The sequence below is a fragment of the Babylonia areolata genome, chromosome 3 (assembly GCF_041734735.1).
Source record: "Babylonia areolata isolate BAREFJ2019XMU chromosome 3, ASM4173473v1, whole genome shotgun sequence".
In the NCBI taxonomy this organism is placed as follows: domain Eukaryota; kingdom Metazoa; phylum Mollusca; class Gastropoda; order Neogastropoda; family Buccinidae; genus Babylonia; species Babylonia areolata.
In genome coordinates, this window is record NC_134878.1 from 48,811,504 (window position 1) to 48,824,821 (window position 13,318).

Here is a 13,318-nt window from a genome sequence, read left to right on the forward strand (position 1 = left end):
AGCAGATGAAAAAAACCTAACTGAAATAAAACTGTATTATTATATGAATGTATTTCGTCAACTCTCATAAAACAGATGAAAGAATATCACCTCAGCAAAACATAAACAAACAAACCGATCAGATAATTTTTTTGGGAAAAACTGCATACTGCAATCTTATTTATTCATAGAAAAATCAACAGAACTGAGGAAACTGATTTTTTTTTAACTAAATTCAAAACTGTCACTCTCTTCCAGTCACATACACAATAAAACTTGCCCTGAATTACTGACAGTCAGGTGACTCACGACAACAAAGTTACCTGCAAATGCCTGTTGACATGAAGCAGGTCTGGGTGCTTCTCATACACCTTGTAGGGCATGTGGATGGCGTTATATGACCAGTGAGTGTCCAGGTAATTGTGGTACGACTCCAAGAAGTAGCGCAGGTACTGCGACCCCGGCCCCGCCAGCAGCACACCCATATTGAACACGTCGGGAAAAGCCCCCGTGGCTGGGAAATCAGCACAGGCCACCGTGTCGTAACGACGCAGCTCCTCTGGGATTGGATTGACCCATATCACGTCCCAGTCCATGTACACACCGCCATAGCGGATCAGCAAGTCCCCTCTCCAGTAGTCACTGGCATGGGAAAGGAACTTGATGATGGGCTCCGAGAAAATGGCCCCCGGAACATCACGGTTGACGAAAGTCACCCTCTTATGTCGTCTCATCTTGCGCCAATACTGGCCCTTGGGTTCAATGTCCCCGTGGATGTAGACCATGTCGGCGTTCAGGACATAGAGGGCAGACAGCAGGCTGAGGTAGGAGAAGTACTTTAGGTGGTTGTCTCCCAACCACACGTAGTGCACAATGTTGGGTACCACAGTGGAGTTGGCGGGCTTGGGTTTGAGGATTTCCGTCCTCCCGTAAGTCAGCCAGCGCGCAAGCTGCCCGAAATCAGAACCCAGTTCCCACACGTTGACAGGAAAGATCTCCTTGGTCACATACACGCAGGGAATGTTGGCAGACTTCTGGTAGGAGGCTTCTGTTGCGCAGGTGAACCTTGACTTTTCCTCCTGGTGAAGTAATTCACTCAGCGAAGGTCGAGAAGCTTTTGAGTCCAGAAAACCTTTCTCCATCATGACCACGTCCAAAGAACTCCCACTGGCTGAAATGGAGAAACCCTTCTTTCTGTACTGTGATAGGGACTCCGCTAGGACAATGTTCTCGCCGACATATATTCCACCATGGGTATTCAAGAGATCAAGAATAAAATGAAATTTCGTGTTGACATTGCTGCTGCATGCTTTCCAGGCACTCACGGACTTCAGCACCATGCTTGGCAAATCTTTCCTAAGGTCCATGAAAAACTGATAATAGCCATCAGCGTCCAGTTCAGGTATATCTACATAATGAAAGTGGATAGCTGTGGGTTTTAAAAACTTGAAAATGCTAAGGACACTCAAGTAATTCTGGTACTGGAAATAATCATTACTGCACCAGATGAAATGGGCAATAGGAGTCACAGGAGCTGCCAGCAATTCCACAGCATTTTCCACCGCTTCCTTGCCGAAAAGAGGTTCTGAAAACAAGTGATTGGGGAGCTTTGGAGGGTGGCCGTGACGGAAAGAATCGGGGCGATCTGGATTGAAAAAGATCTTGGTGTGACGGCAGCCTCGTGTGTAGAACATGATGTTGAAAGGAACCAAAGCACAGAGCAGCACACAGCATGAGATCTTGATGTGTTGCCCTTTGGTGCGCCACTTGTTCAGACATGCCCGTTTCAGCAACAAAAACATATTTGCAAACATTCTGGCCACAGGTATACCAAACATAACTCTACTCTCTGACCAAGTCCATGTTATGAAGTCTCATGGTAATTCATGTTCAGTCCTTTAGCTCTCTGTTCCCTGTCGTCCTGTGTCTTTCTCCTTGTCTGATCTACTTCTTGTTAAAGTGTTTTTTTGCATTTGCAAAACCTTTTTGTCGAACTCAGCTGTTGCAATCTGGAAAACAAAACATATGTAGATGAGATAATATGGTTATTACAGTTTGAATAAAATAACATTTTCAGTGGGGTTTTACATCAACATCTGAATTCAGTCATGCTCCATTTTTCTAGAGTGTGTGCATACTGGGATATTCCTGTTTCCATCGCCCACCAAACACTGACTAACAGGGAGCACTAATTCTTAACAGGCATCTATAATACCAAATATTTTCAATCCTGAGCAAACATGTATGCACACAACAGAACTAGTAGCTGGCTGTTGGTATGTACAAAGAGAGTGACAGAAAAGAAGAAATTTCTAGCACAGAATTTCCAGAAGGCGGGGATGCTATTTATACTGAAAGACCCCTGGTATCCCCACCCGGGGGCTAATCACCTGTCAGGTCTTAAAACCAGGCAAAGAACACAAAATAATGTTTAATTAATTAAAATGTTAAAAGAACCAGTTCTCTCACATCTAACCCAGTCCACATATATACTGAAATCAAGCCACTTGGCTATCAGTCAAACCATTATCAATAAAAACTTGGGCGGCAAGTTGTGTACTTTTTTTTTTTTTAATCAATTCCCAAACCTAATTTACCCAAGGACATGTTTCATGCTTTAGAGCTTTCTGGTGGTTGTAAACTTCATTTATGCCAATTCTGGAGTGATAGGCACGATAGCTGAAAGCTTAGCAACTTAAGAGCTTTAGTCTTTCAGTAAGAGGGTCCTGAATTTGTTCTTAATATTGGTATTCAGTGGATTCAAGACAGAAATTTTGTCCAATCTCCGAGATCAACGTACATGCAGAGACCTGCTAGTGCTTTGACCCCTTTCATGCGTACACACATACAGAAGATCAAATATGCATGCACAAAAATCCTGTATTCCATGTCAGTTTGATGGGTTATGCCTTATGGAAGCACACACATAGTACATGGCCAGCATGCTGACAGAGTATGACTGCTTGTGTGGTGAGATAAAAATGGTCATATATTTATGTAATGATGCATGCATGTAAACTTCCACTGACAGATACAAGAGAAAGATTTCTGGCAACATTATTGCAACATTCATACTCTTATGTTCACATTCAGTGGCTTTGCTTTTTTGAGAGCACAGAGTAGTGGGCTCACCAGTTGCCAATTAAGCAAATGTTGCAATCTTATTCATAGAAAATTCTAAACTGGATGACTCTAAATAAGTTACAATTGAATGCGGACAAAACTGAAGCAATGATTGTAGGAACCAAACTAAAACTCTCTTCCATTACAACTGACACCATCAAACTTAGCAGTACATCCATCCCTCTTTCCAGTTCAGTCAGGAACCTTGGTGTTGTCCTTGACAACACACTGTCCATGCAAAAATGTATCAGTCAGACACGTCAATCCTGCTACTGTCAATTGCGGCGCATCAGTTCCATCCAGAAATATCTGTCCATTGATGCAATATCCAGACTTGTCGTTTCTCTCATTCTCTCTCACCTTGACTACTGTAACTCTCTATTGTCTGGTTTGCCTGCTTCATCCATTCAGTCTCTTCAGCACATACAAAACTCTGAGCACATCACTCCTCTTTTGCAACATCTCCACTGGCTCCCTGTCTCACACAGAATAAAGTACAAGATCAGCACTCTGTTATAAATGTATTCACAAGTCTGCCCGTTCCTATCTCTGTGGCTGCCTTCACCTCTACACTCCATCTCGGTCACTACGATCGGCGTCGGATCCACTCTGTTTACGCATACCCAGATTCAAACACTCAACTGTTGGCCGCCATTCTTTCTCTGTCTCTGGACCTTGCAATTGGAATGAACTTCCTCTTTTGCTTTGTCAAGTCTCCACACTCAGCTCTTTCAAGGCGGGCCTTAAAACCCACCTCTTTCCAAAATAGCCTCCTTCCCTGCCTCTTCCTTGTCTTCAGTTTCTCCAGTTTTACAGTTATGCATGCATGTGAATGACTGGTGCGAAAGCGCTTTGATTTGTCTCTGCACAAGATTCAGCGCTATATAAATACCATATTATTATTATTCAATGCCTTCTCCATTTCAACCAAAAGCAAAGGCCATGACAAACATTACATTGCACATGAATATATCATGGCTGTGCTGAACTAGGAGGAGTTTAGTTTAACATCCCATCACAGATACTGGTGACTGATTATATTTGGTTAAATTATCTATTTTCACATACTGAATATTATTGTTTGAAAGGTATGAGAGGAGGGGGTGGAGTTGAATGGTGAGTGAGGGAAGCAGTGTATTCTTCGGAGGATGGAATGTGTGCTGAACAAATGTCAGCTCCTGTTAACAATGTGGCTTCTTTATCATCATTGTTAAAGCCTTACACCTGATTATAGCGTTGGTAACATGCCATATTTGAACATATATTTCAAATAACTTAAAATGTGCAAGGCAAACGCATCACGTGCAAATTCCAAATTTGTCCTGGAATTTAGAATGTCGATAAATATAATGCAGTTTGCTGGCGTCTAGCTTTTTATTTTGATTTAGACTTTGGAAAAATGTATAAGGGGAAAGATTTAGGTAAATTTGCGGAGTGGATCTGATGTACAATGTAACTGATCATGTGAACCAAATCTGTTGTCCTGTTCAGCACATGATTACGTTTCGACGGCAACGCGTTACCAACAAACCCTGTAACTAAAACAAACCGCAACCCCATGTTAAGCTTAATGCAAAAATAAAAGTGATGCACACTGAAATGAAGAGATGTAAGCGAATTTAAAGAATGGAAACGTGTCAAACTAACTATAAAATCGGACTTTTTGCGGTACCTACATTTTGAAGCCGGAAGTTTACGTTGAGTTGCTGTTGGACAGAGTTATTTCCCAATCACAACGAGGGTGACGTCAGAAATGTATGGTTCGCCAGTGTTGTCAATCATTGGCTTGCAATGTGGCTGTTTTTGTTTATCCAAACCGAAAAACGTCGTTGATTTGGTGGATAAATCCAGTGTGTGCATTTAAAAACTGTCACATCACAGTTTCTTTAATGCTTTTCTGCCTTAACCAAAAGAGTGGCCTCTTCTTTTTTTTAAAATTTGTCTTGTTCCCTGAGACAAATTATTCTTCAGACCATTCCCTCAGCAACAACTACCATTATTACAACTCTTATGCCATCAATGGGAACGGGTTGCAAAGACAAAATAATAGGCCGGGTAGCTGGTAGAGAGAGAAACGAAACGAAATTAATTTTTATTTCACGAGAGTAATGCGCTGGAATTTGATAATCATTATGTTGATCTTTTTTTCTTTTTTTTTCTTTTTTTCCCCTCAAGGCCTGACTAAGCGCGTTGGGTTACGCTGCTGGTCAGGCATCTGCTTGGCAGATGTGGTGTAGCGTATATGGATTTGTCCGAACGCAGTGACGCCTCCTTGAGCTACTGAAACTGAAACTAAAACTGATCTTGACAGGAAACTGAAAGTCACGGTAATGCGATCGGGGAATCCTGTCGACTGGGGTAAGTTGCAACGGATTAGTACTTTTTTTTTCTTACACCCCGTTACAAAACAAACATACGGACACCAGCAGTGATAAATTCCATGTACAAGAAGAGAAAAACAGAGAGAGAGAGAGAGAGAGAGAGAGAGAGAGAGAGAGAGAATCAGCATGAAGTTATAGAGAGGTACACAAATAAAGAGATATATAATACTCAAGAAAAATGTCCTAAGTGAAAAGTAAACCAACCGGCAAGTAGGCAATGATGTTTTGTTTCTTTCTGTCCCGCCCGACTCGGAAGCACACGCACCAGAAAAAAAACAAACAAAACAAAACAACAACAAAATCCTGTAGCTCTGTAGCGGCGCGCCACAAAGGGCACAGAACCCATATCACCGCAGGTCATCCGGCCATGGCCGTAGTGCGAACACTGACGCAGACACAAAAACACATACATGAATGGAACTGAATTGAATAGATTTTATATTCTGCCCGATGGCGATAGAGTAAGCAAGATAATGCTGCTTTTTTTCTTTCTTCTTTCAGCCCTCACCGCGGAGAGATAAACAGTAAAATAGACTGGCCCGGGAAAATCAGTTAACGGTTTTGGTTACATGAATAGTAAATTGACATTGCATTGACAACACTGCATAGCTAGAGAGAGAGGGGGGGGGGTCGGGGAAGGGGGGGGGCGCGAGGGGGGTCAGTGCGGGGTGGAGGGGGCGGGAAGGGGGCGGGAAGGGGGGGGGGAGGTCGGAGGTTTGCCGGTTTGTTTGCCACGTTTGTTTATTCCCATTAACTCTTTTGAGTCATAGAGAAACAAGTAAACATGACAATAACAGGTTGACGGCCACAGAGGAAGAGCGAAGATAATTTTAAAAGAAGAAACAAAAGGGGGGATAATACAAATGGGGAAAAAATGAAATGAAATAAAATAAAAGGCCAAATGTAAATCATCAGTCTGATACAATGCAGTAGGGATAGCAAAAGCAATACTCCATAGACAAATGCACAGATCACAACTTAGAATTGCAATTCGGCTCTGTATCTGAGTAGTTGAGCCTGAACTGGGAACTGAGGGGTTAGTTGGAGCATAGCAATAACAATGACATTGTGTAACCCGGCAAAATAAAATACACAATAATTTGTTATTTCAGCACCCATTTGCCAGTAATACTGGAATTGGTTTGATATATACAGGAGAGAAAGGACATATAGAAAATATGATCATGCAATTACAAATGGATATGTACAGGATGCAGTGTCTAGATTAACACATGTCATTGTCAGGTCACGTTCTAATTCCTGTTCAACAAGTACAGTTAAGGCGAAAGTGGTAAAGAACTCAGACTGAAACCGGTAGCTCCTAACGAAACATGTTAAAACCTTCTTTAATGAATTTAGCAAAATTTAGCAACTTTTCTTACTACTAATAGATATTAATGTTGCATCAATTTGTGGACGTTGGGACGTGTTCTATAATACTTAGGTAAATACTGATTGCGGAGATTCTGAATTGCAGGACATTCCATAACAAAGTGGTATTCGTCTTCCACTCGATTCGTGTCACAAAGATGACACAATCTTGCTTCTTGTGGTATGTTCATGTGTCTCCCTTTCTCATTTGGTAGTTTGTGATGACTTGTTCCGAGTTTCAACATTGGGATGCAATAGCACAATGGCAAAATGTTTAAATAATCTTCAAAAGCTATTTGGTTTTTAAATAAACTGTAGTTATTGGCTTTTGTAGAGTTACGACAAGTTTCTACCCATTTTTGTGTATAACTATCTTTGGGCCAGATTGTTTATCAGCCATGCTGATGATTCAGATTGATGGAAAAGGGAGAGTCACTGAAGGAGGAAACCATGGTTGACAGGAAATGTTGAAGTGTACAGTGTTTATCTCCCTTACATCGGGTCCGATTGTCACAGTTTGTGCTTCTGTGTTCGAAAAAAAAGATAGATATATAGATTATCAGATAGATGACAGAGTGACTTATTTCAATCAAATTTACCATCACTAACACACACACACACACACACACACACACACACACACACACACACACACACACACACACCAGTCAAAACACCCCAGAGGCGGAGAGAGAGAGAGAGAGAGAGAGAGGGGAGGGGGGAGGAGGGGGAGGGGGCCCTGGATTGTATGTCAGAGTGTATGACGGGCGCAATAACCGAGTGGTTGAAGTGTTGGACTTTCAATCTTAGGATCCCGGTTTCGCGAATCTCGGTAACGGCGCCTAGTAGGGTAAAGGTGAACTGAGATTTTTCCGATCTCCCAAGTCAACATATGAGCAGATCTGCCAGTGCCAGTGAACCCCATCGTGCGTATACTTACGCACACAGAAGATAAATACATTAAAGAGCCTGTAATCCATGCAAGCGTTCGGTGGATCATGGCTAAGAACAACTTGAACCCAGTATGCACACTCTCGAAAACGGAGTATTGATTACATGGCGAGGTAAATAAATATAGAATGGTCTTAAGCTTAGATAATGGTGTGTGAGTGTGTGTGTGTGTGTGTGTGTGTGTGTGTGTGTGTGTGTGTGTGTTCTTTGATACTGCAGTGTTATTACTGTTGATAGTTTTTAGGTATTGAGTGTTGTATTTTAATCCCAGGGTGTGCCTAGTTTTTAGTATAGGACAAGGAGTCTTCACTTATTCATTCATTTATTATTATTATTCTTAGTAGTTGTAGTGGTGGTGGTGATTGTGGTGATAGTAGTAGTGGCAGTGGTTGTATCATTGTTGTTATTATTATTATTATTACTGTTGTGGTTATCATTATTATTGTTATTATCATCATCATTATCATTTCTATTATTGATATTGTTATTGTTGTTGCCATTATTTATGTATTTGATTATTCATCTATGTTATAAACCCTCCTTGATTTTGGGGCTTATTTATTATTGTAACATACTTGTTTATATTTAAAGGTTGTTTTACATGTTTTTAGTATTTTTTATAACGAGTGTGAAATGGAGACTGATGGCGGACGCATGGATATTTGATGCAGCTGAGATTGTGTGCTTCTGAGCGTATGCAAATCAGCTGAATGGCTTATGCATGTCTACATATGTACTATATAGAATCTAACTGTGTGCCACCACATTTAAGGATAATAAATTATCTTGTGATATACATAAGATGCTTCATGCCGGTATGAGTGTGTACCACCGGTTGTGTGCGTGACTGAAACCTGATTGAACTGATGGCACAGGAAACGAATGATAAGCGCCCAGTGGTAGCTGTCAGTCGGTGGCTCGACCCAGGTAGGCAGCCTGTTGTATAAATGACTCAGTGTTTGTAAAGCACTTAGAGTAGGGTCTCTGACGGAAGCTGGGAAAGCCCTATAATACAATCATCCATATCAACAACATCATCATCAGGGTAGGAACATAATTCTAAAACATAAACACAAAAAACTTGTTCTAAAACATCAATATAAAAAAAATCAAATCACACAAAGCTTCCAACACATTCCAACAGTTAACACACACACACACACACACACACACACACACACACACACACACACACACACACTGTGAACAAATTGAAGTTGAATACTTCTTCTTTTTTTTAAAATTCCCCCTAGCATACTATGTAGAGAGAGAGAGAGAGAGACAGAGACAGAGAGACACTGAGAGAGAGAGAGAGAGAGAGAGAGAGAGAGAGAGAGAGAGACTGAGACAGACAAACAGAGGGTGAAGGTGGGAGGGAGGCATGCTGTGACAGGTAAAGTTCAGCATGGCCAGCTGCTTGCATTCCTGATTGCCCGTAATGATCCCCCAAACATCACAAGCCAGTAAAACAGTGGGAGACATACACCACCACCACCACGAAAACAACAATTAGCAAACTTTGTATTCACCTTAGCAGCTTGTGAAGATGTTCCGAAAGGAATCAATAGTAACAAGAACAAGAACAAGACCAATAATAATAATAATAATAATAATAATAATAATAACAATAATGAAAACAAGAGAGGCAAGGCCTTCAAGACTTACCCATTACACTATCGTGGCTCCTTAACTGACGTTCTAAAATTTAATATTTGAACATACTTTTTTAAAGGGCGATAAATCAATTGCGGCATTCGCAGTGAGAACGCTGTTTAAAGCATATTATTCTGGTGTATCTTGGGCATTAAAAAAATCTTTAAGGGCAATAAAAAATTCTTTTTAAGTCCGCGGTAAAGGAGACTGGCTATCGCCGCAATCACACTGCAACATTTAGCCGTTTTCTCTAGATCTAGATAGATGTACAAGCTTAATTACACCCGCCGGGAATGTAGTATGACACGGTCGATTCAATTTCTCTTTTATGTTCATTCTAGTTTTATAGTTTTAAAGTTGATATGAAAATTTTGTATTTTGTTAAACTAATAACATGTAGAGCCAAGTACAAGTACTTCTAAACGTAGTATGAAGTGAAAAGGGCTTCATTTTGAGAAAAGTCAAGACTGGAAATTTTTTCGTTTCATTGTGATCAATTCAAGGGTATTAACTCGTATGGTTTACAATTTTTAACTGTGAATTCCGACTGATTCTGTGCATATTTTTATGGCATTTTGGGCATAATGCAGTAAGTGATGAGGCGTTCACAAATCTTTCTCTGAATAAATATTTAATGTTCTCCTTCTCCAACTTTCCATCACATGATATCGTGTATTGTCCATTGAATATAGGATTGAACGGGCAGGTCAACAACTTGAAACAAAATGGCGTCGTTAAGAATATGAGCACGCGCTTTGAATGTGTATAAATATGTGTACGCAATTGATTTTTGCCCATGACCTTCAGCCAACAGATCTGTAAAGTCCACTCGTATCGATTTTAGTAATTTCCGAAAAGACCACTTGGGCGAATGAACATTGTGAAAGCCCTGTACACTGAGAGTAAAACACACAAGCTTTTTATGTATTGAGTATAATTTCAAAATGTAATGTTTAAGATGAGAAAGATCAGTTTAAAGCAAATTAAGTCCCCAAGCATTAATTACAGATTAATTTTCCCTTTTTACTATCTGCACCAAAACGTTTGCAAAATAAATAAAACTTCCATGCTTAGCAAAAGAAGTTCCTGTTTAAACAAAAAATGATAATAATGACTACTCTTGTTGTTGTGTCAGAATACCAGATCAAAGTGCCAAGTTTAGAGAATACAAAAAATATAAAAATAACAGTAAATGCAGTTTACATATAATTTGGCTTCTTTTTAAAAAATTTTTGTGCCCATCCCAGAGGTGCAATATTGTTTTATACAAGATGACTGTAAAGAACTGAATTTTTCTTATTTTTATGCCTAATTTGGTGTCAACTGACAAAGTATTTGCAGAGAAAATGTCAATGATGTTAAAGTTTACCATGGACACACACACACACACACACACACACACACACACACACAGACAACCGAACACCGGGTTAAAACAGAGACTCACTTTGTTTACACAAGTGAGTCAATAATAATAATAATAATAATAATAAAATGATATGCCCTGCGGTAAGCTCCGTGACTTCGTGTTTCCCCAAGAGTGTGTTTCCCCTCGACCTGGGACATTGCAATGCGCACCCACAAGGCAGAATAGTTATTGAGACGCTTATCTGCAAATACAGTGTTCGTGAGGGTCTGGTTCCGATAGTTCCCGTTCTCACCCTTTCTCTAACGTTTGAATGGAAAATCAAACTGAGCGTCCAGTCATTCAGACGAGACGATAAACTGAAGTTCCGTGGCGCACTGAAAAAAGAACCCACTGCAACATAAGCGTTGTCCCCCCGGCAAAATTTTGTCAGTAGCTGATATCAACTGTGATAAGTACACAGATACATGTATGTACTAAAGGCTTGACTAAGCGTGTTGGGTAATACTGCTGGTCAGGCATCTGCTACTGGCAGATGTGGTGGAGCGTGTATGGATTTGTCCGAACGCAGTGACGCCTCCTTGAGAACTACCTGAAACTCCGGTACCAGACAGTGACATACAGGAGTGGATCGTCACCGCTGAGCCCACCTTCACCTCCAGTCCCTCCCCACTCCCCTACTCTACCCTTTCTCTTCCAACGGTCCTCCTCTCCATTTGAGGTACACGTCTGCCAAAGGCACATGCCCTGCTGTACTGACACCCTTCGCTCCATTATGTTCTGTTATTGTGGCAGAAGAAAAGAGATCGAGCTGAAGTGAAAAGGGGCGGCCTTTGAGATTTCGGAAGGCACTGGGTTTGGTTTTGCCATTCGGTCTCCGTTCGAGTGTGTGTGTGTGTGTGTGTGTGTGTGTGTGTGTGTGTGTGTGTGTTGGGGGAACGAGGGTGTATTCATATCGAGCTGAGGTTTTAGTTCATGGGCCATTCGATTTGTGTGCTAAATTTTGTTGCAAGTAGCAGTTCGAATGTCAGTTACTGCCTCTTCGCCATGCTTTAGAATTTCTGCAGGAATGTTGTCGATGCCTGCAGTCTTGCCACATTTCAGCAACTTTTGCATCCTCCTCCCGGCGTATCAGGAGACGCATCAGCACGCATTTGATGCACTGTGAAGTAACTACACTTGGATCTCCTTTATTCTATTCAGTTGTTGTGAAGAGATCACACGGAGGCCAGAAGAAGCGCTTCTGAGATACTCTGAAAGTCTCTCTGAAAGCGTTTGATATCAACCCTGACACCTGGGAACAATCTGCAATGGACCGTGACAAACAGCACGCTGCTGTGCACGAAGGCGCCAAGTTGTGCGAGGCCAACAGGACTGCTGCAGCTGTTCAGAAGAGGCAGGCCAGAAAGTCACGGGCAAACAAGCTCCCTGACAATGATATGCCTGTCTTTGTCTGCCCCAACTGTCAGCGAACATTTCGTGCGCAGATTGGACTATTCAGCCATCTGCGCATTCACAGATAGACTCATGAGCATGCCCCCCGCCCCCCTACCACCACCACCACCACCATCCCCCCATCCCTCAGCTGGATGACAACAATGGTCATCATCGATCTCGATGGACACACACCACCAGTTGTTGTAGAGGTCACAGTGGTACTCGGTCCACCTTTCTATAGTGTCTTTTTTTCCTGTGTAAGACAGTTTCCGTCATTGTCCTGTATGGTGCTGACTTTACTTTGCTTCTTTTTTTCATTTTTTTTCATTCTTTTATAATCTTAAAGGCTTTATTTGTGTCGTTGCTATCAAGGTTTTTCTCAACGTCTTCACATTGTTGTTCAGTCCAGTTTTCTTTCGTATTTTCATTTCTTGGCCGATCTTATTCTCTAAACACTGTGTTTCTTCTTTCCTTTCATAGTTTTCTTTTGTGGTTTTAGGCTCTTGCTGGTGTCACAGTCTTGAGATGGCCTTAGTGGTCAGCGAGGCTCTAAGTACCATAATTTTAATTGTGTCTCACATCTCCAAGACGCTCCTTAGTCAAGTGTATATGACCATCACTGGGCCAGTTCGTTCAGTTTTCCAACCTGCCTGAGGGTTCTTTCGTTCCACATGGCGAATGTGATGTTGTTCTTTCCGGGGATATCCCCGTGATAAGAAACTCTTGGGAGAGGTGGACAGTACAAGGTCTTCTTCTCTGAAGACCTTGTACTGTCCAGCTCTCCCTAGAGTTTCTGAAGACCTTGTACTGTCCAGCTCTCCCTAGATTTTCTGAAGACCTTGTACTGTCCAGCTCTCCCTAGAGTTTCTTATCACAGAGATACGTGTTCTATGGCATTCCACCTATGGTTTTCTTGCGTCGTCCGCCCTGGTGGAGATGGACGGATGGTATGGTCATTGCTGTGACCGATACCGTATAGTTTCAGAAAGCTTTTCCTTCATGACGCGGCGTGTCTTTGGTAAGTCAAAGCTGGAGGAGCCTATCAAGACAAGGCAAG

General features: G+C 41.6%; 1 protein-coding gene across 1 annotated transcript in view; it reads right to left on the minus strand.

Annotated features, from left to right (window-relative positions):
- Positions 1-4,811, minus strand: part of LOC143280053 (uncharacterized) — a 6,681-nt gene extending 1,870 nt beyond the window's left edge. The window contains exons 1-2 of the mRNA XM_076584541.1: positions 4,779-4,811; positions 303-1,988 (exon numbers count right to left, since the gene is read on the minus strand). Coding sequence (XP_076440656.1) covers positions 303-1,817 — 1,515 coding nt within the window. The 5' untranslated portion in view covers positions 1,818-1,988; positions 4,779-4,811. The remainder of the gene's footprint in view (positions 1-302; positions 1,989-4,778) is intronic.
- Positions 4,812-13,318: the final 8,507 nt, after the last annotated feature.